This window comes from Gracilinanus agilis, chromosome 4 (genome assembly GCF_016433145.1).
Source record: "Gracilinanus agilis isolate LMUSP501 chromosome 4, AgileGrace, whole genome shotgun sequence".
NCBI lineage: Eukaryota > Metazoa > Chordata > Mammalia > Didelphimorphia > Didelphidae > Gracilinanus > Gracilinanus agilis.
This window is the reverse complement of record NC_058133.1, coordinates 97,075,662-97,100,926: the sequence shown is the minus strand read 5'-3', so window position 1 is coordinate 97,100,926 and position 25,265 is coordinate 97,075,662. Positions and strand designations below refer to the sequence as shown.

Here is a 25,265-nt window from a genome sequence, read left to right as displayed (position 1 = left end):
GCTCACAATAGGCTTACTGTCTATAGTAAATCCTTTTAAAACTGGGAGTTTCTGTACTTTGAGGTAAACTGAGGACTTTGAAATCATTAAATATGCTTTTACAACATTTATTTTTAGTTTTTTCTAGCACATTAATAATCTATATTAGTATAAGCTTTTAAAGTGTTCTCAATTTCCATGAATTCCCCACACATTTCTTGTAAAAAAGTCTTCAGAAGAGATATTCTGGAGTTTTTACATGTGAAATTGTTCTATTCTCAATCTAATTTCTTATTGTTTTAACTTTAATTATTTAATTTTTAATTTTTAAAAAACTTTGAATATTTTCCCATAGTTACATATTTCATATTCTCTCCCTCCCCCAGACCCCCTAATCCCCACTTTGCTGATGGTTTGCTGATTCCACTGGGTTTTACATGAGTCAACGATCAAGACCTAATTCCATATTATTGATACTTAGACTAGAGTTATCATTTAGTGCTTACATCCCCAATAATATCCCCATCAGCCCATGTATTCAAGCAGTTGTTTTTCTTCTGTGTTTCTCTTCCCATAGTTCTTCCTCTGAATGTGGCTCGTTTTCTTTTTTATAAGTCCTTCAGCTTGATCTGGATCCTTGCATTGCTGCTAGTAGAGAAGTCTGTTATGTTCAATTGTACCACAGTGTATCAGTCTCTGTGTACAATGTTCTCCTGGTTCTGCTCCTTTCACTCTGCATCAATTCCTGGAGGTCATTCCAGTTCACATGGAATTCCTGCAGTTTGTTATTCCTTTGAGCAGAATAGTATTCCATCACTAATAGATACCATAATTTGTTCAGCCATTCCCCAATCAAAGGACATTCTCTCATTTTCCAATGTTTGCCACCACAAAGAGTGTGGCTATAAATATTTTTGTACAAGTCTTTTTCCATATTATCTCTTTGGAGTATAATCCAAGCAGTGCTATAGCTGGATAAAAAGGCATATAGACTTTTAAAGCCATTTGAGCATAGTTCCAAATTGCCATCCAGAATGATTGCATCAGTTCACAACTCCACCAGCAATGCATTAATGTCCCAATTTTGCCACATTCCCTCCAACATTCTTTATTCTCCTTTGTTGTCATTTTAGATAATCTGCTAGGTGTGAGGTGATACCTCAGGGTTGTTTTGTTTTGCATTTCTCTAGTTATTAGAGATTTAGAACACTTTCTCGTGTGCTTATTGATAGTTTTGATTTTTTTTATCTGAAAATTGCCTATTCATGTGCCTTCCCTATTTATTCATTGGGAGATGGCATTTTCTGTACAATTGCACAATTTTTTGTACAATTGCTTTAGCTCCTTGTGTATTTTAGTAATTACACCTTTGTCTAAGTTTTTTGTTATAAAGATTTTTCCCCAACTTGTTGCTTCCCTTCTAATTTTGATAGCATTGGTTTTTAGTTTAATGTAGTCAAAATTATTTATTTTACATTTTGTGGTTTTTTTCTAACTCTTGCTTGGTTTTAAAATCTTTCCTTTCCCACAGATCTGACAAGTATACTATTATGTGCTCATCCAATTTACCTATAGTTTCCTTCTTTATATTCAAGTCATTCACCCATTCTGAGTTTATCTTGGGATAGGTTGTGAGATGTTGATCTAGGCCCAATCTCTCCCAAATTGTTTTCCAATTTTCCCAGCAATTTTTGTCAAATAGTATGTTTTTGTGCCAAAATCTGGATTCTTTGAGTTTATTTAAAACTGTCTTGATGAGGTTGCTTGCCCCTAGTCTATTCCACTGATCCTCCCTTCTGTCTCTTCACTAGTACCATATTGTTTTGATGACTACTGCTTTATAGTACAGTTTAAGATCTGGAACTGCTAGGCCACCTTCCTTCATATTTTTTTTCATTATTTCCCTTGATATTCTTGGTCTTTTGTACTTCCAAATGAACTTTGTTATAGTTTTTTTCTAATTCAGTAAAAAAGTTTTTTGCCAGTTTGATAGGTATAGCACTAAATAGGCAAATTAATTTGGGTAGGATGGCCATTTTTATTATGTTAACTCATCCTACCCATGAGCACTCAATGTTTTTCCAATTGTTTAGATGTAGTATTAATTGTGTGGAATGGGTTTCATAGTTGTGTTCATATAATTCCTGTTTTTGTCTTGGCAGATAGATTCCTAAGTATTTTAAATTCTCTAGGGTGATTTTAAATGAAATTTCTCTTTCTAACTCTTTCTGCTGTGATGTGTTGGAGATATATAGAAATGCTCATGATTTATGTGCATTTATTTTGTATCCTGAAACATTGATGAAAGTGTTGATTATATCCACTAAGTTTTTAGTTGATCCTCTAAGGACTTTTTAAGTACACCATCATATCATCTGCAAAGAGTGATAGCTTGGTCTCCTCATTGCCTATTTTAATACCTTCAATTTCTTTTTTTTCTCTAATTGCTATTGCTAGTGTTTCTAGTACAATGTTAAATAATAGAGGTGACAATGGGCATCGTTGTTTCACTCCTGATCTTATTGGGAATGCTTCTAATTTATTCCCATTACAGATGATGTTTGTTGATGGTTTTAGATATATTCCATTTGTTAGTTTTAGGAAAGGTCCTTCTATTCCTATACTTTCTAGTGTTTTTAGTACGAATGGGTGCTGTATTTTGTCAAAGGCTTTTTCAGCATCTATTGAAATAATCATATGATTTTCATTGGTTTGCTTGTTGATATGGTCAATTATGTGAATGGTTTTCCTAATGTTGGACCATCCTTGCATTCCTGGTATAAATCTCACCTGATCATAATGAATAACCCTTGTGATCACCTGCTGGAGTCTTTTTGTTAGTATCCTCTTTAAGATTTTTGCATCTATGTTCATTAGGGAGATTGGTCTGTAGTTTTCTTTCTCTATTTTTGAACTACTTGGCTTTGGAATCAGTACCATATTTGTGTCATAAAAGGAGTTTGGTAGAACTCCTTCTTTGCTTATTGTGTCAGATAGTTTGTATGGTATTGGAATTAGTCGTTCTTTGAAGGTTTGATAGAATTCACTTGTGAATCCATATGGTCCTGTGGATTTTTTCTTAAAGAGTTCTTTGATGGCTTGTTCAATTTCTTTTTCTGATATGGGATTATTTAAGTATTCTGTTACTTCTGCTGTAAATGTAGGCAATTTATATTTTTGTAAATATTCATACATATCACATAGATTGCTATATTTATTGCCATAAAATTTGGCAAAATATTTTTAATGATTGCCTTGATTTCTTCTTCATTAGAGGTGAGGTCTCCCTTTTTCTTCTTTGTTACTGATAATTTGGTTTTCTTCTTCCTTTCTTAAATTAGATTGACCAGTAATTTGTCAATTTTATTTATTTTTTCAAAATACCAGCTTCTAGTCTTATTTAATAATTCAATAGTTCTTTTACTTTCATTTTTTGATTTCTCCTTTGATTTTTATAATCTCTTATTTAGATTTTAACTGGGAATTTTTAATTTTTTACCTTTCTAGTTTTTTGATTTGCATGCCCAGTTCATTGATCTTTGTCCTCTCTAATTTGTTAATATATGCTCTCAAGGATATAAATTTCCCCCTGAGTACTGCCACAGATTTTGGTAGAATGTGTCATCATTGTCATTCTCTTAGATGAAATTATTACTTTTTTCTATCATTTGTTCTTTATCTGATTTTGGAGAATCATATTATTTAATTTCCAATTAGTTTTTGATTTGCCCATCCATGTGACCTTACAGATTATTTTTTAATGTCATGTCTATTAAATATGATTTTTCTAGGATTTAATTCACCTCTCTTATCTCTTTCTTATTTATTTTTTGGTTTAATTTATCTATATCTCATAGAGGAATATATAGATCTCCCACTAGTATAATTTTACTATCTATTTCCTCCTTGAGCTTGGCCAGTTTCTCCTTTAAAAATTTGGATGCTATACCATTTGGTACATACATGTTGAGCACTGTTATTTCCTCATTATCTATACTCTGCCTTTTATCAGGATATAATTACCATCCCTATCTCTTTTAATCAGAACTATTTTTACTTTGGCTTTATCACAAATCATCATTGCCACTTCTGCCTTCTTTTTCTCCATTGAAGCCCAGAAGATTTTACTCCAGCCCTTGACCTTAACCCTGTGTATGTCTACCTGCCTCATGTGTGTTTCTTGTAGACAACATATGGTAGGATTTTGTATTCTAATCCACTCTGCTATTTGCTTCTGTTTTATAAGCGAGTACACATTCATGTTCAGGGTTATAATTTTCAGCTGTGTATTCCCTAACATTTTGGTATTCTTTCCTAGTTCTACCTCTTCTTCTTATGCTATTTCCTTTTAAACCAGTGGTTTGTTTTAAGTCAGTCTCCCTTGTCCCCTCCCTTAGTTTACTACCCTTTCTACCCCCTCTTCCTTTCCTATTATTTTTAAGGCCTAATGAATTCCCTTCCCCCTTCCTTCCCCTCCCTTTAAGAACTGCCCACCTTACTCCCCCCTTGGTTTATCCCTTCTGACTTTATTCATAGGGTTAGATAGGATTTGATATCCCAATGGATCTAGCTACTCTTCCCTCTCAGGATTAATTCTGCTGAAAGTAAGGTTTAAGTATTTCCTATTAATGCTCTCTTCCTCTCCTTCTTATAATAGTATTCATCCCCTCCCCTTCACATGCCCTCTTTGTGTAGTATAGATTATCCTATTTTTCTTATTCCTTCAAGTTTCTCTTGGTGTCATCTTCTATTCCCCCTCCCCACTTCCCCCCACCCATATCATCTTAGACCATGTAGTACTCCAACCTCTCCTTATGAATAATTCTTCTAATTACTATAATAATGAGTACAATTTTTTAGAATTACACATATTTCTCCATATAGGAATACAAATAATTTGCTCTTATTGAAGCCTTTAAAGAAGCAAATTTAAAAATAAGAGTTTTCTTTCTCCTCTCTTTCTTATTTACCTTTTCATGTTTCTCTTGGTTTTTGTTGTTTAGTCCCTGGTCTTTTATGTGGAAATACTTGGAAATCTTCTATCTTGCTGAATGCCCATACTTTCCCCTGCAAGTATATAGTCATTTTTGATGGGTAGGTGATCCTTGGTTGTAGATCCAATTCTGTTTCCTTTCTGAGTATCATGTTCCAAGCCTTGCAGTCTTGTAGTGTGGAGGCTGCCAGATCCTGTGTGATCCTGATTGGTGTTCCTTGATATCTGAATTGTTTCTTTCTGGCTTCTTGTAAGATTTTTTTCTTTTACTTGGAAACTCTTGAATTTGGCTATTATATTCCTTGGGGTTTTCATTTGGGGGTTTAGTGTAGAGGGTGATATACGGATCCTTTCAATGTCTATTTTGCCCTCTTGTTGAAGAACATCAGGGCAGTTTACTTGGATAATTTTTTGTAGTATGGAGTCCAAATTTCTACTAATTTCTGCTTTTGCAGGAAGACCAATGATTCTCAAATTGTCTCTTCTAGACCTGTTTTCTTGATCTATTATCTTCTCATTGAGATATTTCATGTTTCCTTCTATTTTTTTCAGTCTTTTGACTTTGGTTTATTAATTCTTGCTGTCTTGTGACATCATTGGCTTCCACTTGCCCAATTCTTGCCTTTAAAGACCGGTTTTAGATATAATCTTTTGGTTTTCCTTTTCTGTCTGATCTATATGGCTTTTCATGGCTTCTAGCTTGTCTTTTCTGGTCTTCAATTTGCTTATCATTTCATTTGATTTCTGAACCTCAATTTCCAATTGTGAAATTCCGCCTTTTAAACTTATTTTCTTTTTGAACTTTTTCCCACTTTTCTTTTCTTTTTTTTTTAACCCCTTGAACTTTGGTGTATTTTGTTATAGGTGGAAGATTGGTAAGGGTGGGCAATGGGGGTCAAGTGACTTGCCCAGGGTCACACAGCTTGGAAGTGGCTGAGGCTGGGTTTTGAACCTAGGACCTCCTGTCTCTAGGCCTGACTCTCACTCCACTGAGCTACCCAGCTGCCACTTTTTCCCACTTTTCTTGCCAGATCTCTTCCATCTTTCTCATGATCTCAGATTTGAACTCTTCAAGAGCTCGTGACCAATTTTCATTGTTTTGGAAAGGTTTGAATGTCTTTAATTGTTTGTCCTCCTCTGTTTTCTGGTTTTTTTCTGTGCAAAAGTTATGAAGTGTTAGAGCTTTTTTCTTGGTATTTTTGGTGTTTATTCTTTGGGCCTTGTTTGGCATCATTATGCTTTCTCAGCCAGAAGTCTGAGTAAGGCAAGCAGGCTCTCCTTGTATGGAGCTAAGGAGCAGTTTTTGCCTGAGGCTACTTTGTGAGTCTCCTGGCTTCCATTGTCTGGTAGGCCTCTCTGCTGTCTGAGCTCTGAACCTCATCCCTGCCTCCATGATCCTAGTTGGCTGCCCAGAGTCCAGAAATGGGTTCACACTTGCTCCTTCACCTGAGGTTTTCCCTTGAGTATCAGTATGCTGAGCTTCTTCCACTTTTTGCTGCCTCTTTCAGCCCCACTCCTGAGCCCCGGGTCTGTCTCTCCAGCCTCCTGGGGTCGCAAGTTTTGATGCTCTCAGGGGCAAGTTTCTAGTAGTGACAGTTAGCTGCCAAGGAGATTTTGTACCCCCACTTGCTCTAACTTTAGTGTGTGGCCTCTGACTCTGGTACTGTGGGTGGAGTGGGGGAGTGTTGATCAGCTCACTTTTTGATAGGAGCTATTTCCCCCCTTATAGCATGGAAGTGCCCAAATCCAACATACCTTCAATACTGTGCCCTATTGTTGGGTCCCCTCTTTCATTTGGATTTATTTTGGCCTTTGGAGGTGTGCTGGTAGTCGGTAGTGAGGAGAGTAAAAGAACCCTGCTTCTACTCTGTAGCCATCTTAACCTGAAACTTCTCAAACTTATTTCATTGATTTTTCATCATGCAATACTTTAAAAAATTTTGTGTAATCCAAATTATCTTTAAAAAATCTTTCTTCCTCAATAATATTTTTGTCAGTTAATTTCTTTTTTTCTGAGAGAGCAGTAATGTTAGGTTCAAATAGAAATGAAGTAACTATATTATTCATAAGGATTCCTAGAGTCCACATATTGATTGAGAAAATCACAGGTTAATATTATGCTTTTTTATTTTTCATTTATTTTGTTATATATTATCACAAAACCTTTTTTTCTGGTTCTGGCCACTCTTTAGAGTGTTTGGATATCATACAGTCTTAAAGACCTCCTATATTGCACCTCTAACAATTAGAAATTGTTGAAATTTGGGAACTAGAGGAGCCCAGATCTCCATAAAATCCCAAGCAAGTTCTAAGAAAATAATTAGAAGAAGCACTGAGAAAGAAAACCAAAGCAAATTACTTAAAACTTCCATTTTGTTCAAGACTACACAATAATACTGCCAGAATCCTAGGGAGACTTTGAACAAAGACATGCCATGAAACATGGAAAATGAAGCTCTTAAGATGCCCTGTTTCGTAGAAGACATGGACAGACTGGTACCTAGTCCAGCCTGTTTTGATCCCTGGCTGCAAGAGGACAAAAATCCATAATCCATTAATGTTCGGTACAGTAAAGTAAAGGGCCAAATAAGCACAAATCATGGAGAATTCCAGAAGTGGCAGTCAGAGTAGGACTCAAGGTCATACCAGCATCCACAGCAGGGCCACCACTGAGGCCAAGTGGAGAGGGAACCAGGATCAACCTAGCCCTTAACATAGGGCTGCCCTTAAGCCTTTACTTGAGGATTTACATAGGGCAGGACCATCATCCAGTCTAATTTGAAGCAACATTAGGGCAAAGGAACAGATGAGTATCCAGGCAGCCCTTGTCAATCTCATTCTCAATTTTAGTTCATTTCTTGCCTTGTAGTTCTGGACATATCCTGGCACTAGTGTCTATAGATTTCTGTCTCTCTATGCTCTCCTGGGTTGGGGGAAAAATCATTGTAATTTTCTTTAGGTTTTTCTTAAGATTTCTGTCACTTTCTTGATGAATTGACTTTCTAGATCTTCAGGAAGAAGGTTTGGTGGAGAAGTAGGATATAATTCTTCTTGCTATTGGGACATTTTGTCTCCATTTCATGTGTATACACTCATCTTGGATAGGCATTACAAACAGACAAATTAATGAGACAAAATTGAACAGCTGGAGAACAGGTGTGGCTGATTTTGTTTCTGAGAAATCAGGAAATTTTCTTAATAACCCAAAAATAATAATAAATTATATAAATAATATATAATAATAAATATAAATTATATAATAAATAAATTAAAGGCCCTTTTAAAAAACAAAATTTATATGGTGAGTCACAGAGCTGAAATCTCTGAAGAACTATATTTGAAGATCGCTTAAAATGAGATGAAGAAATGTACACTGGGCAGTTTCAGACTGTGAAACATTTCAAACAAGGAATCAAGCAAAAATGGACCAAAAATTTGTCACCAGAGAAACTGTCACCAGAGAAATACTTAATTAAAAGAAGACTTGGACTGATCATATAATGTAAACAAGGGAGAAGCAATATAAATCCAATGTTTTCCAATGATACTTTTTCAACCTCAACAGATCTTAAGAAATGCTTCTCTCATGTAGAGTGAATCCTCCACTACGATTCTATGAAATTAAAGTACCAGAGTCATACAGGAAAGGAAGGCATTGATCAGCTTCAGTCTACATAGTTAGAAGTAAAGCCTATAATGATGAGATCATGAGATCCATATGAATTGGACTACTGGGCCAAAAGACTTTTTCAAAAGTCATACAACATGGGTATGTATGTATGGATTGTATCTGTATCTGGATCATTTGTAGGAGTATTCATATCAATGTAATGATAGATCCCATTAAATCTGAAGTTGTTCAAGAGATTCAAAATGAGGCACATTAGAGATAGGAAGAATGTGGAACTAGAAAGAATAAGTCAAGGTTGAAGATGGGAGAAGAGATGTAAAATATCCACAATTCACGGGGGATTACTGTAATCTTAGAGAACTTCCTAATAGAAAATCCACCTAAGAACTATAGGAGACAATGATGATTACAAAAAGAAAAGAAAATATGGAAGCAGAAGAGACAGAGAAGGAATAAAGCCAGTGTCATGGAAGAGAATGTTAGAGAAAATTCTAAGAAATTGATTCAGTAGTCTAAAAGACATCAGAAATATCCAGAAGAAAGAAGATAAAATAGAAGCTATGACATTTTATTGAGAATATAAAAACAAATAGAAGTGACATTAATGAAGGCAAGACCACCAAACTCTTTCTGAAAGATTATAATAAAAAATTATTTAATTCCTTATACAGAAATGAATTGTATTGTACTGCACACATAACTCAAATAATTTTAATTCAACAAATGTTTTTAAAAATCCTCATGCTAAGCTCTGGAGGACATACAAAATTTAAGTTCTGCCAAAATTTAAGGCATTTCCTGCCCTCATAGAGCCCAGGTTTTTATTAAGCAATTTGTTTTTAATTAAGCAGTTTAATTAAATTAGTGAGGCATAAGAGATATAGACTCTTTCTTGGAATCAGGTTGACTTAGTTTAAACTACCATCTTTGCCTCACACTGATCAAATGAGTTTGGACATGTCAATTAACCTTTTTATATTCCATGCAGTTCTCAAAGACTGAGTTGAAAACCATGGATAAGTTTCCTTGTAGTTCTCCAGACCCATGAAACCACTGGATAGGGAAAATAATCCAAAAAATTAGTAAATACCTTTGCACTGAGGATCCCCTTTCCAGTTAGGTCCTGTACAAATTACCTCAGTTGATCTTTCAGGCTGGAAATTTGATAGACACTGATAAACCACTTTATCTCCTGGCATATAATATCTTTTTTGAGTACCAACCATGTCAGCATTAGTAAATCTGGGTGGGTATGAACATCTCACATCTGAAAAATATGTTTATGAAATTAATTGCATTTTAAAGAAAGATATAATCAATCAAATCACTGCAATAACATGGTAGTAAAATACACTTTTGTTTTTCAAGGCACTTACTTCAACACGTGAAAGTACTAGGGTTTTTTGTTGGTTTTCCCAGGACAACTTAACTAGGATAGAGAATGAAAGGGGATTCAAAATAAATAAAAGCATGAATTCCCCCGAAAGGGACACATTTAAGGAGAAATTTATAGGGACTCTAGTCGGAAAGAAAGGGACTTCAAAATATCACTGGCTTATTCAAATTAATTTAAAAGTAAAAATTTTTGATCCTCTGACTATTTAAACTAAAGAAAGTGAAAATTACCAGCATCAGTATGAAATAAGCCATATTCTGCTAAATTTTGTTTAAGATAAGGTAGTCATTCAGGTTTAAAAGGACTTTCTGGTACCTGTGGGCATGTCGATAGACTTGTTGAGTTCTTGTGGGATTATTAACTTTGTGCAGAGAAGAAATTAGAAAGCAAAGAAATTGTTTTTTTAACCTCCAGTATACTGTGAAGCATAGGTTACTTTTTTAAAGAACAGATGAATTTTTCAGAAGATAATCTATTGGATGACTATAAAGTTATTGCATTATAATTATTCTCCATTTTGCATTGAATTTTTAAGTTTCTAGTTAACATTTAGACAATTTTAATTCAAAAGTTGATTTGGGGGAATCATACCTATTTTTTACATTTGTGTTTTATATTTTTTTGGTCATGTTAGTGTTAACTTTCAGAAATAATTTCCAAGCTAGATATAGATATTAAAAAAATTAAATTGTCCTTGAAAATAAAGGAAAGATCTTCTACCTTTACATTGTGGTGGACTAGACCAGGTTCCACCATTACAAGTTATAGTTGCTAGTCCATCAATGTTATAACCTTCTTTACATGTGTATGTCACTTCCTCTCCAAATTCATATCTTTCTGACACTTTAGGAAGGTTACCATTATGTATTTGAGGTGGTTCTCTACATGGAATTCCTGAAAAAGAATGACAAAAATATAGTCTTTATGTTAATTTCAAAGATTTTATTTTATTATATATAATATTAGCAAATATTTATTATGATAAAATTATAATAGAGATCATAATATTTGATAATGTGTATTATATTAACATAAATAATATTTATTTACAAAGACTTTTATTCAAATCAATTAACTTCACTGAAAACAGGAAATTTGTTTAAAAAAAAATAAAAATCTGGTAATTTATTTTGTTGAAATTGAAAGAACACCATCTGTCCTAAAAAGTGTTATTATGACATTTATTTAGATGGAATTCACTATGTAGACCTTCTAGAAAGTAACTTTAGGTATAGCCAGGTGGCACAGAAGAGAGGGCAGAGTCTGAGTCTCAACTGAGCCTCATATATTTAGTAACTATTTGATAATGGGCAAGTCACAACCTCTGCTGCCTCAGTTTCTTAGTAAGTAAAATTGAGATGACATTAATACCACCTACCTCCAAGGATTATTGTTAGGAAAAAAATGAGTGAATGCTTGTAAAATTCTCTGCACACATAAAATGCTATATTGGGGAAGCTATGTGGCATAGTGGATAGAGAGACTGGCCTGAAGATGGGAGCTTGTAGAGTCTGATCTAACTTCAGACACTTCCTAGCTGTGTGAGCCTGGGAGAGTCACTTAACCCCAATTGTCTTGCTCATACCATTATTCTGCTTTGGAACTAATACTTAGTGTCAATTCTAAGATAGAAGGTAATGGTTTAAAAATAAAGTGCTCCATCAATGTTAGATATTGATATTAGAAGAATTAGCAGCATGATACTATACCTTAGGTATAATTAGGCAACAACATTTTCAAAGTGTATTTTCAGGTATTTCTTTCTGACTAATAATAATACTGGCATTTCTATAGTGATTTGGAATTTGTTCAATAGTTTATATTATTTATCTCATTAATTCCTGCTAATATCTCTGTGAAATAGATCCTACATAGATTAGTATTTCCTTTTTGTGGATAAGGAAACTGAGTCTCATGAAAGTAAATTAACTTCCTCAGTATCATACAGTTAATAATAATTAGAGATGAGTTTTGATTTGTGATATTTAGAAGCTTATCACAGTAGTTTAAGTCACTCAGCTTTACTACCTCTCAGAAAGATAAACTGAAAGTCACTGATTGTCTCCTGAGCATTAGAGAATATCACTAATTAGAATATTGGAAATCTCTAGCTGATTTTGATCAAAGTCTCTTCTCACACTGAAAATTCCACTCAGTCAATGAATCAAACATTGTGTTGAATCCTGAATATACAAGGAAAGTAAAAGAGAATTCCTGCTCTCAACGAGCTCATGATCTAATGGGGAGACAACATGCAACGTATATATAAACAAACTATGAAAATGATAAATTATAAATTATTAAGGCAAGGAAGTTCCTATAATGATGGATTCACTCAAAAAGTTTCCTGTAAAAGACAGGATTTTAACTGGGGCTTGAAGGAAGCTAGAGAACTAGGAGGCTGAGATGAAGGGGGAGGGCGTTCTAGACATGAGAGAAGGACTGTGACAATGCACAGATTAATATTCTGAGGTGTTAGTAACTCAGAGGGAAAAAAAAACCATACACATAGAAAAAGCAGAATAGTGCACTGAACAGAACTTTGTATTCCATTCTGTTGATGATAATGCAGTAATGCCAAGTACAAAAAGCTGTCAAATGTGAGGTAGAAAACAAGTTCTAGACCTTATTCTACTATTAAATTGCCATATTTTGGTGGCCAAAATCACTATATAACTTTGTATCTCAGTTCACTCATCTGTGAAATGAAGGGATTGGGAAATGATAATTTTAGAGGTTTTGTCTCATATTTACACAGTCTTTTGAAGTTTACAGTATGATTCCCTTATAGCTTCCTTGAAACAGAGAATGCATTTGTTGCATATGAGAAGAGAATCTGTCTAGTATTATCTTTGCTAGGTTTTATTTCCTAAAATTGACATCATCATATTGAATAAAGCAAGGGTACAATGTGGGAATAAGAAAAATTATCCTCCTGGGACAGGAAGACTGAATTCTGGTGCCTAGTAAAATAATAATCGTGCAGCTGGGTGGCTCAGTGAAATGAGAGCCAGGCCTAGAGATGGGAGGTCCTAGGTTCAAATCTGGCCCCAGGCACTACCTAGCTATGTGACCCTGAGCAAGTCACTTAACCCCCATTGCCTAGCCCTTACCACTCTTCTGCCTTGGAACCAATACACAGTATTATCTCCAATATGGAAGGTAAGGGTTAAAAAAAGAAGAAGAATCAACCTCCCCTTAATTCATACCAGAGAAAACATTTTCCAACTGCTTGCCCATAAGTTTTCTCTAGTTCAATATCAGTTTTTTTGAGATCATAGATAGTCTTATTTTTGTTTGTATCTCTCCAGCCTAATGCTCTGGCACGCTGCAAGTACTTAGTACATTCTAGTTGACTGATTCTATTGTGAGTGTTTAGAGCTAATATCTTGTGGAAAACTTGCCAAGAAGTATCATTACCAATACAATGAGGAGGTGAGCTCCATTTTCCCATATTGCATTTTATCTCCTCTTCTCCTATTATCATGAAACCCTGTTGACACTGATAGCTTACTATAGTATCATGTGCATAGGTATTGGGCTCCAAATTGTCCTTATCTTCTTCTGATGTATTCACTGGATTAATGTATCCATATTGTATAGCTGGTGGTTTAGAACATGGCTGTTTTTCTATGTAGAGAAGAGAAAATGGTTATAAAACAGTGTCAAATACAATTGTTAGGAGAAAACAAAAAATAAACATCTTTTTGTATTGAATATAGCTGCAAACAATTTTTTTAATGTATAGTTATTTTACAAAAGCCATGATGCAGTGAAAAGAGCACTGAACTTGGAGTCAAAAAATACAAATTCAAATTCCAGTTCTGCCATTTACTACATGTTTGACATTGGGTGAGCCATTTAAATTCTCAGTCACAGGTTCTTAATCTAGCAAAGATAGTTGTTGGACTCTATATTATCTCTAGAGTTTTTTCCAGCTCTAGATCTATGATCCCATATTCCCCTTATTATTCTTCCTAATATCCTATTCTATTGACTATTTATGTGACTGACTCATTCTTCTTTTTCATTGGTGTGTTCGGGGAACACTAATATTCACCGTGCGAGACTTGCTAAGTCCTTTTCAGGACTTCTTTCCTCTTTTGGTGTCCACCTGCCACTCAACTCTCACCTGTGGCTCCAAGAAGCTGTAACATGGGCCACAGTCACAACCAAGCAAACTATCTTGGTAGGCAGGCTAAAGAAAGTTGAGGGTATCTGTGAGTTAAGAGTGTGTCTACCCAAGATATCCAAAGACCTTCCCTGGCAGATGGGGCAGATTAGAAGAATTTGTTCCAACTGGTCTTGAAGGCAGCAAAGGCAGGTATTATGAATGCTTTGAAGGTGATTAGACATTAAAGAAAGCCAGGTCATCCACTATGTCCCTGGCCATGATCAGTCACCTTGACTTTTGTCTTGCCACTGGACTTTGAAGGCTATGGAAGAGAGAGTGAGGCTGACTACTTTGTACAACTCTGTCTCTCTTCAATCCAATTCATGAGTCAAAATTCTAAGTACAAAGGACAAAAACCAACCCACCACGATGAATCTGAGGGACTTTCCAGATAGTAGAAAATAACACAACAAAATGATATCTTCTGTTTCATGTTCTTAAGCAGCTTTCTAGGAAGCAAATTTGCCCATGTCCAGAGTCATATAACTCTAGGGAAAATTGAAAAGATTACTTTTTATTGTCATATGGCCCTTACTAATCTCTAGACGCCTCAGATAGAAAAGTCCACATCATTTTTGAAGGAAAAGTATATGGCAAGATATGAAATACTAACCAATGCATCGGGGTAATGAATTCCAATGTCCATTTTTACATATTATCTCTTCTTGTCCTTGAAGAAGGTAATTTTCTTTACAAATAATAGCTATTTTTTCACCATCCTCATAATTCACTGTTATATCCATATCCTGAGAATTAGGTATTTGTGGTGGAGGTGCACAAGATTTCATTGCTGGAAGACATTCATATTAGGTGGTATAATTTCTGTTATTAATAATTATACTTAGCTTGTATGTCAGAGGCTATAGTTTCTCCCATGCACAGAATTTCCAAGTTCAAGTCAAATGAGGACAAACTGTAAACATTTTGCAAAATCAGTGGCCTTATGATTATAAGAAATATTTGTTGTTCTCCATAACCTCCTTTCTCTTATTACCTCTATGGATCTCTAATTTACACAAGTTTTAGACACTAGTCTCCACTAAATGTTACTCATTTGGCTCATCATGGTGAGAATTTGACCCTAATAGGTTCTCCTCTTCAGGACAGATTTCAAGTAAGATTCTGGCCAACAACCATGTTTCTATAAGACAAGACTAAGTTTATAATGGGGAGAATGGTCAGTTGTAATATATTCTCTGGCTGTGTTAAACCATGAAACCAATAGGAAAAAAGTTAATCCCAGTTTTCTCCAATTCCCTTTTGCTTCTATAATGATGATGGTAAACTGGAAAGAAAAGGGATAAAGAGGTCCAAAGAATGCTTTGGTTTCTAGGCCATATGTAAACTTCAACTTAGAACGGGTTTCACTAAGTTTGAAATTATCTTCTAGTGATAAAATTGAACTACTCCTAAAGAAATTGAATCATTTCAATCTTGACATTGTTGGTATAAAGAGTACCAGAAGATAAACTAAATGAACCATATATTCACAAGTTTTGTTTAGAAAAACAAATAAAGGAGTTGATTGAGGTTTAAGTGTATATCCAAAGACAAAAAAGAGAATTTAATTGAATGCATGTTCATATTGGAGGCATTCTTGATTCTTCCCTCTTTTGAATTTCCAGGATGAGTCTTGATTATTCTATCACTCTAATATTTTTGACTTCTGCCTCTTTCTTTCCATTTCTCAGTTGACTATGACTCTCATAATCTCTCAATTAGATCCATTATTGTAGCCTGTTGGTTTTCCCAAATCCAGTCTTTCCTCTTGACAGTCTTTCATCTAGGATATTACTGAAATAATCTTCCCAAAACACATATCTGATTATATATCTCACCTGTTCAAAATCTTTCATCAACTTCATGCTTGTTTTTAAACCATAACATGAAATTTTCAAGCTGGCATTACTGACCTTTTAAACCTCATTTCATATTAATCTGTTCACTTGCTAGATTCCTGAAAAATGACTCTACTATCTTCTTTCAACTCAATTTTCCAAGATATAGTTTCATGTATTCATATTTACCATATTCTATAAGCAGCTAGGTGTCACAATGGATACAGCAGTAGGTCTGACATCAGGAATGCATGAATCCAAATCCAGCCCCAGATACTTCCTATATGTATGACACTGGTCACATCACTTAACTGCTATCTCTTTCCTCATTAGTAAAATAGGGATAATAATTCCACCTACTTTACAGTACTATTATCCTAAAGGTAATAAGGAGTCAGTGGAGTTTGATGAACAGGTGAAAGTAAAATCTGGGTATTGTAAAAATAATATGCTAATGAATTGGTTATGGATACAAACTGATTAGATACTCTGCTTCCTGTGCTTACAAAATATCTTCAGTTTAATATAAGTGACATGAAGCTCATCAGTGAACTTCTCTTCATGGCCAGGTGTAAAGACACTAAGGTGATTCTTGTTATATGGAAATAAACTATTGAGAATATAAGGATATAAAAGGATTTCTAATTCTAAGGGATTCTAACTTCACTCAAAATAAAACTCCCTGATTCCTCAAGGAACCATTTCTCCTGTTTCCACAGGCTACAATGATCTTTTCTGATCTGACTAACCCCAAATTTCCCTATTCTACAATAAACAAACACTATTATCCTTATATGAAGTATATAATTCTCAACTTTGTCTCCATTTTATAAACATTACAAAGGCCAGCTGTGTGAGCCTCAGCAAGAGCCAAGTTAGGACTTTGAGTCTTAACAGTCTTAGAGTCCAAACCAAAGACCAGGTATTTCTTTGGCCTTTTCAGAGATAAAACAATTTATGAAACAGCAATAGACAATCACATTTTGGAAAAGGAAATCACTTAACTCCTTAAGGCTTTTCTTCCTTTCCTTCTCCCTTCAGATAGTGAAGAGTGTGAAAATGGAATTAAATCTGCCCTGCCTATCCTTAATCTAATCACCAAAGGTGAGAATATTCCCACTTAATTCACAAGTTGGGAGGTCTGTAACCCAATGTGTGCTAGAGTGAGTGACGAATCAAAATTTACTGATTGCCTCCTGGATAGTCTTAAGAAAAGCTCTGTTGTGATTAAACACATAAACTAAGAGGAAGGCACAGGAAGTGATGCAAAAGAAGCCCCTTTAAAAGAGAGTTCAATGAGTTCAGCTCTCTTCAACCTGAAGAAGCTCTAGCTTGAACCTTGGACTCTCTCTTCAGCCTGAGACTGGACCTGAAGAAGCTTTGGCTAGGACCATGAACTTGGTGAGACTGTTCTTAAATCTTTCCCTTAGAACTACATGTAGCTGACTACCTTAGCTTCCCTGGAGGTACCAGCCTCCCAGAGGCTCCCTTGATTGTGAGAAGCCCTTTGTGGCTAAACCCTTTGTTAAACAACTTTTAGGCTCTCTGGCTGGGCCTTTGGAGCCCTGCCAGCATAAAGCCAAGACTTAAATACAAATCTAGTTCCTTAAGTTAGATCTATTACTCGACCCTCTTCTCATCTCTCTACTTCAACTTTTTCATATATTTTTAAATAAATTACTAAAATCAATTTATGAATTGGTATTTATTCAGCTCCTTGGTAACCACACCTTTAAATATTAATATATCTGACCAAAAATACTTTTTTCCCTTTTACAGAGAGATAGATAAAAAGTGAGAGAGAGAAAAGAAGAAGAAGAAGAAGAAGAAGAAGAAGAAGAAGAAGAAGAAGAAGAAGAAGAAGAAGAAGAAGAAGAAGAAGAAGAAGAAGAAGAAGAAGAAGAAGAAGAAGAAGAAGAAGAAGAAGAAGAAGAAGAAGAAGAAGAAGAAGAAGAAGAAGAAGAAGAAGAAGAAGAAGAAGAAGAAGAAGAAGAAGAAGAAGAAGAAGAAGAAGAAGAAGAAGAAGAAGAAGAAGAAGAAGAAGAAGAAGAAGAAGAAGAAGAAGAAGAAGAAGAAGAAGAAGAAGAAGAAGAAGAAGAAGAAGAAGAAGAAGAAGAAGAAGAAGAAGAAGAAGAAGAAGAAGAAGAAGAAGAAGAAGAAGAAGAAGAAGAAGAAGAAGAAGAAGAAGAAGAAGAAGAAGAAGAAGAAGAAGAAGAAGAAGAAGAAGAAGAAGAAGAAGAAGAAGAAGAAGAAGAAGAAGAAGAAGAAGAAGANGAGGAGGAGGAGGAGGAGAAGAAGAAGAAGAAAGAAGATGTCACCTGCTCCCAGGACTCAGAGAGAGAGCCACAGCCACTCCCGCCAACTCACACACTGTCAACACTTGAACCTGACACTCTGTCTCAGATGTATTCCAAACTCCAATTTTTATTCAAGTCAGCTTCTCTACTTACCTCTAAGCTCATGTAACAAGACTTAATTTCTAATATCATCCTTATTGTATTGAAGTATTAAGGTGTATAAATCAAGTACTGGGGTATGAAAGGATGAGTTTTAGGAGGATACTGTGGTGAATCACCTCTTCTCCTTCCAGGAAAGTGAGGAGTAGCTTCCTTTCACTAGGCCAGTACACAGCTTCTTGGAGACTATTTTTATCTATTTTTTATCTATACAAATAAATAACAATATATTTATTTGTAATTTAAAGATAAAACTGTAAGGATTATGAACAAGGAAACCTTAATGCTACAAGGAACTAATCTCCACCTACTTTTCTATGTTCATCACAAGACAAACTCTTCTGGTCTTGAAATTACTTTAGACTCCTCCCTCTATCTAAAAAAACCCCCATGAAACACACTATCTGACTAAATCTAACTATAATCCTTATTAAAAGTAACTTAATTTTGTCAAAAGTGTCTCCACGTAAACCGAGTCAGTTAGCCAATTGGATCAGCAACTAACTCACCAGAGTTTAACTCTGGGATAGCTCCCAGAGCTCAGACAAGTGGCCCTCTGGTCTTTTCTTCTCCACAAACAGTTCCCCAACTCAGCAGATCTTATGAGTTCATTTCCACGATAAATTTCCAAAGTGAGGGAAGTGTAAAAACCTCCAAGATGGTTTCTGAGACTCTCCTCCTTCTCTCCACAGCAGATTTAGATCCAGAGAACAAACTCTCAGCTGGTTTTTCTCCTCCCAAGTCAAAGACCAACCTCTCAGAAGTTATAGACCAAAAGTCAGAACTCAGCCTGTTCACACCTTCCAGAGTTCCAAGCTCATGTCCAGAACTCTTTCCTATTTCTATCTCAGAGACACCTTTTACAAAAGTCTTTATCTTATCATATTTAATCAATATATATTTTCTATTCCATTCCTATAGTATAAGGAAAATAACTTTTACCTAAATGAGGAAGATGGATGAGAGTAGGGAGAGTCAGGAGGGAACTAGACAGAAGACAACTATGGTAGTACAGGAGAGAAATGATGGTGGAACTAGGATGACAACTGGATAGGGACAGAAAAGGAATCAGATGTGAGAGATTGGGAGTTTAAAAGGCAAAAAAAATGGCAATGTAGGTTAAAAAAGTGTGAGAAGTTCAAGACAATATTGAGGTTTCATATGTAGGAGACTGTAAATATGGAAGCTCCTTCACTAGAAATAGGGTTATGGGAAAGAAAAGATGGGGGTAGCAGGAGGTGTGTGTGTGTGTGTGTGTGTGTGTGTGTGTGTGTGTGTGTGTGTGTGTGTGTAAAGAATGAGTTCAATTAAGAATATATTGGGTTTGAAATAGTTTCAGAGCATCTAGTTTGAAATATGTAATTGGCAATTAATGACCTGTGAATGAAGTTCAGAGGATGATGTTACCAGTACTTAGCCAGTGTCAGGCTCCTAGAGGGTATTTAATAAATGATTGTTGAATGAAAAAGAAGAGTGCCCAGGATAGAGATTCAAGGGACAACCACAGCTTGAGTGTGTGATGATTAGGAATTCTGAGGCTAGCAAATGATTAAGCTAGTAATAACCAAAAATTAATTGATCAATATTCTCTTTGGGATAGAACACCCTGAAAGAAAGTGTTGTGAATCCTTAAATACAATTTTGGAGCTCTCTACCAAGATATGTCTTAAAGGTAAATAGTAAATGAGATGGTACACAATTCTCTCAGTCACTCCAAAATTTCTTTGTTTAATGATGGAAAATCCCAGTCCTATGATTCCAATATGTAGAAGGAGAAATCAAGTTCTTCCCACATAGAAGTCATTTTGTTCGATGATTTTCAACGTAAGGTTCCAGAAATCAGTCCTGCAAACCTGACCTAAGCTGATTTTAATTACCAAACAAGATAGAATCCATAATCTCACTTTTCTGTCATCCTACAAAGGGGGATACTGTAGGGTTGAAATATTTCTTGAATTTTCCAGTAATAAAGGAAGAATACAGAGTTTTAAGAGACAAGAATAAGCTTCAGTTCAAAATGCATAAATAGAAATAATTAAATATATTGGAAATAAATATTCCTGGGTGGGTGTGGGATGCATGTGTGTATGTGTGTGTGTTTGTGAAATGAGTCAGTAAAGGAGATTGAGATGAACTAACAACTAAGAATGTGGTTAGATAAGAAAAAGGAGAAACGGGACAGTAAAATTCAAAGAGAAGATGATTCAGTATGAGTTATTCTGTAGTATTAAATGAAGCTGATAGGTTGAGAAGAAACCACCAATTAAAAGATCACTGGTAACGTTGCAGAGAAGAACTTCAGCTGAGTGGTTAGGTTAGAAGCCAGACTACAAAGGGTGGAAAAATAATTGAGTAATGAGAAAGTGTAGACAATAAATATTAAGAGCTTTTTTCCTAGGAGTTTGGTTGAAAAATAGAGGAAAATTAGAGGATGATCATTTGAGGTTACTGACGTGTTAGGGAAAATTTTTTAGGATGAGGGAGATCTCTCTCTTATATTCAGGAACCAAGATATTACTTCAAGATTTCTTATTACTTAATAATCCTTCAAGATCATGCTCAATTGTTTCTGGTTCCCTTTTCCCCGGATGCCTGGTGTTTCTCATCTCCTCAAATTGCCTTTTCTGTATTTTCCTATATGCATGTTATATTTCTAGTAGAAAGTAAATTCCTTCAAGGAGTTATTGCTTAATATGAACTTACAATGAGAAAAGTTTGCTTCAAGAAATTAAAAAGCACTCTTACTTGGACAACTTGGTGGAGGAGACCATCTTCCATTTTTACATTTTGTACTTTTGAATTCTGAATTCCAGTTACATTTGTAATTAACGACAATATCATTAAATGCATTGGTTAGGTTGACTTGAAAGTCTTCAAAATTTTTTGATTTACATTTCCCAAATCTGTCTTGTTCTAAAAGAAAGATAAAATTCTTAAATGTAATGTTTAAGTAAGGCATATCATTAAATCAGGATGTAAAAACATTCAGACCACAGGCTCCAGTGGTCATCAATCCAGATTAAAATATTATAGGGAAATAAACGAGAAAACAAATAACAATACAATAAAAATAGATAATGTTACATTTTAAAACTGTCAAACTTAAACCTGCAAACATATCCAAAATAATATTGAAAATGCTAATTCAATAAAGACATAACCTCTTTTTAGTCCCTTAAAAAACTGTCAATATATGTCATACAGAGCTTCTTATTCAAATTAGTGTCTTCCTCCATTAACAAATTGTTTCTAGCTATTTGACACAATTGATTGAAATCATCTTCAGTGTTCCTTCACTCAAAATCATATATCAAGTGTCTAATTCCAGATATAAGAATCAAAGGAAGCTTCATTGATAAGACTGAATAAAGTTGAGATTTGAAGAATTAATTAAGCATTAGCATTGTGTTAATTAAATAATTATTCTTAAATTAGTAATTAAATTTAAGTTAATTAAATTTAAATGATATTTTAAGTTTATTATTTAATTAAATTATTAATAAATTAATAAAGTTTGGGAAAGATTAGGAGCTAAAATATAATTAAGCCAACATTTCAGCTTGGACAACTTTTCATTGAGTGAAAGTATTTTTTGAGTTAATACCACTGATCATGTGAACTTTGATTTTAATATAGTACAACCCAAACCTGATTATTAGAATATATGTTAACTTCTTAGGATTTACTGCACTTTTTTGTTTCATGGGAAATAGAGAAGAGGAATTATTTTACTCCCCTGCTAACTTTGGTGTGCCTTTGCATAAAACAAATTGTCAGCCTTCTTGTGGAGATCATTCTTAAACAATATACATATGAGTCTCTTCCTTTTATATTTAACCTTTCATTGATTTCAAAATATTCAATATCAATGTTAATCTTAAAAGTAATAGTCATATTTCTATGGAACGAAAAGTTGGAAAAGTCTAATTCATGAAAATGTTACATAAAATTTCCCCAAAATTTAATAACAACAAGAAAAACTTTTAGACAGGGAACACTGAATATGAATTCATTTGATATTTCTCTCTCCATGACCATCAAATAGATAGAATTAAAAAAAATCATACATACCAAATGTAGGAGAAATTATGGCATATTAGGACCTAAAGCAGAACAGATACCCCAGAAACAAAAAAGTAAACTCTAAAAATGCACAAGAAATATGATGAAGAAACTGCAAAATTACCAGCTATATATTGCTCCATCTTGTGCAGAACTTGACCATGACCTGACATAATTTTGTAGAAGCTTTGAACACATATAAACTAAAATAGAAAGGGTACCTAGGGAAGGATACCATGGCAGCAGCCAGGAACACAGTATTTGGGTAAACCAGTATCTGGACAGGTGATGGCCCAAATCAGACCAAATACTATAATCAGGGAAAGGGCCAAGACAACACTTGGGAAGAACAGCATCTGGGTTCTAAAAGTAAGCTTGTTTTCCAAAGAAACATTTAGAACTTCTCAAGAACAAAGCAAGTGACTGAGGCAATTATAGGTGTGGGAGATCATATAACTAGGAGACAGATGAGGGGTCAAAGTCAAAATCAAACTCTAGTCACCACAGGACTGATTTGAAAGCCTAGGAAGTCCTGCCAAAGGCAGGGAGGACTAGTCTTAGCCACCTAAGCCACCTTTTTGAAGGACAAAAGTGAAAATAAATATATTTCATTTAATTTGAAAAATGGGAAGGTACGGACTACTATGGATGTGAAATTTTGCATGAACTCTCAGACGAGGTCAACATTTTACTACTTAACTGTTTTCCTTTATTACAAGAGACCTCTTAAGAAATGAGGGAAATCTGTAAATGTAATTTAAAAAATTAATAAACTAAAAAAAAATTGAAAAAAGGGTCAAGGAGGGCAAATCTAAACATCTTTTGAGAACTTGAAAATCATGATCACCATCCCAAATGCCTGATGATATATTTCAAGAATTCATGAATAGAAACTAACTAGACCTATTGGAACCAGATGGCTAAGTAAAAAACAAAACAAAACAAATAATGCACTAATAGCTTCCTGAAAGGAATATTCTTAGGCATTTCGCACAGGAAAATAATAGCCAAAATTCAAAGCTTTGAAATTAAAGAAAAAATACTACAAACTCACAAAAATGAATAGCTATATTACCCAAGATTACACAAGACTTGGAAGCAATCAATATAACAGAAAAATAAAGTATGGGTGCTATTTCTTTAATAATAAAAGACAAATTATAAATGTTTAGAACAAAGACTAAAACTATCTGCCAAAACTGGGTATAACTTCATGGAAAGGAGGGGGAAAAAGAACCTTTATTTATAGTAGATTTTCAAAGCATTCCTGTTGAAAATAACCAAACTGAGAAGGAAATTTTAAATTCAAATACAGAATTCTGGAAAAATATATGAAGGTAGAGACATAGATTAGAAATATCTATATCAGGATTATTTACATTATAATAGGGATAGAGAAATGTGTTTTCTTAGAGAGCTCTAACGTCTTTAAGGATCATCTAGGAAAAAAGACAAAATCATATTAAAAGATAACAGAGTTCCTTGAGGAGTTTTGTTCTGTGTTAATTCTTTTAGAAGAAAATGAGAAAGAAATGGCATTACTTTGGGAAGGTAACTAAGAGGTAAAGTCAAACTTATCACATACCGGAAGGATACCTAGGATGTAGAGTATACAAACATGAGTAAGAAGATAGAAGGAGTAGTTATCTCATAAAACTTACTTTTGTCTGAATCAGATATAGGGAGGCTGAATGCACACTCACACTCATAGGCACATACACACACACACACACATATATGTATATATATATATGTATATATATACACACATATAGTTTGGTATAGATTTATATTAAAGTCAGTAGGGATATAGGTGAAGAGAGGAGAAGAAAAGCAATATGTTAATTATATACCTTTAAATATTTTTGCAAATATAATTTTTAAAAATCATGAATGTATATGTATATTGACAATAAAACTGTTGACAATATCAAATATCTAAGTGAAAAAGTCTCATTTACCAATGCAGATAGGTGGCTGTGTCCAATTTCCATGAATACATATACTTGTATTTTTTCCAATCATTATAAAATTCTCCACACAGCCATATTCCACTGAAGACCCATGGGAATATAATATATTAGGAGTATGAACAAAGCCATGGACAAGTTCAGGTACTTCTGCACATCTTCTTTTTTCCTCTATATAAATTAGACACAAATATGCTTAAATTGTTTTTCAAAAAACATTCTATATATATTAAACATGTGTATATATCTCCCCACCACACACACACACACACACACATGTTTATATATAGTAAGAGCAATTTCTGATAACAAAATGGAGATCAAGATGAATGACAACTAACAGTTATGGAATTTAGAACTTATCCCAGATGCCATGAGCCAGGGGCAAAAGACAGTTGCTGCCAACACTATAAAGGGGCAGGAGCTGATCCAATCTTTCTCTCAGTTTTGAGAAGAGGGACCCTGGCTTGGCAGGTGGGTAGGTCAATCGACCTGCTCAAGCTACCTGTATCTTGTTGCATTGATTACCAATTCTTCAACTTTTAATAGAGCTGTGAGGTATATACCAACTACCTGATTATCAAGAAGAATAACATCAAACCTCACTACACCTGGTCAGGGATAAGGTACTTGGCCTGACCAGGGCCAGAGAGGGAGAGGAACTTCTCCAGCCAACTGACACAACTTGATCAGCAATTGATCATCCAACTATATTATCTTTAGTCTAGTATAGATTCCCAACACCTTCTTCCTCAACCTTAACCCC

General features: G+C 34.6%; 1 protein-coding gene across 2 annotated transcripts in view; it reads right to left on the bottom strand.

Annotated features, from left to right (window-relative positions):
• CFH (complement factor H) overlaps positions 1-25,265 on the bottom strand; it is a 167,608-nt gene that overhangs the window by 22,974 nt on the left and 119,369 nt on the right. Inside the window, exons 14-19 of one of the 2 annotated variants that reach the window (XM_044676386.1) lie at positions 24,491-24,670; positions 21,213-21,380; positions 14,787-14,963; positions 13,420-13,629; positions 10,720-10,893; positions 9,694-9,870 (exon numbers count right to left, since the gene is read on the bottom strand). In XM_044676386.1, the coding sequence (XP_044532321.1) occupies positions 9,694-9,870; positions 10,720-10,893; positions 13,420-13,629; positions 14,787-14,963; positions 21,213-21,380; positions 24,491-24,670 (1,086 nt within the window). The remainder of the gene's footprint in view (positions 1-9,693; positions 9,871-10,719; positions 10,894-13,419; positions 13,630-14,786; positions 14,964-21,212; positions 21,381-24,490; positions 24,671-25,265) is intronic. The other variant, XM_044676387.1, reaches the window with a different exon arrangement.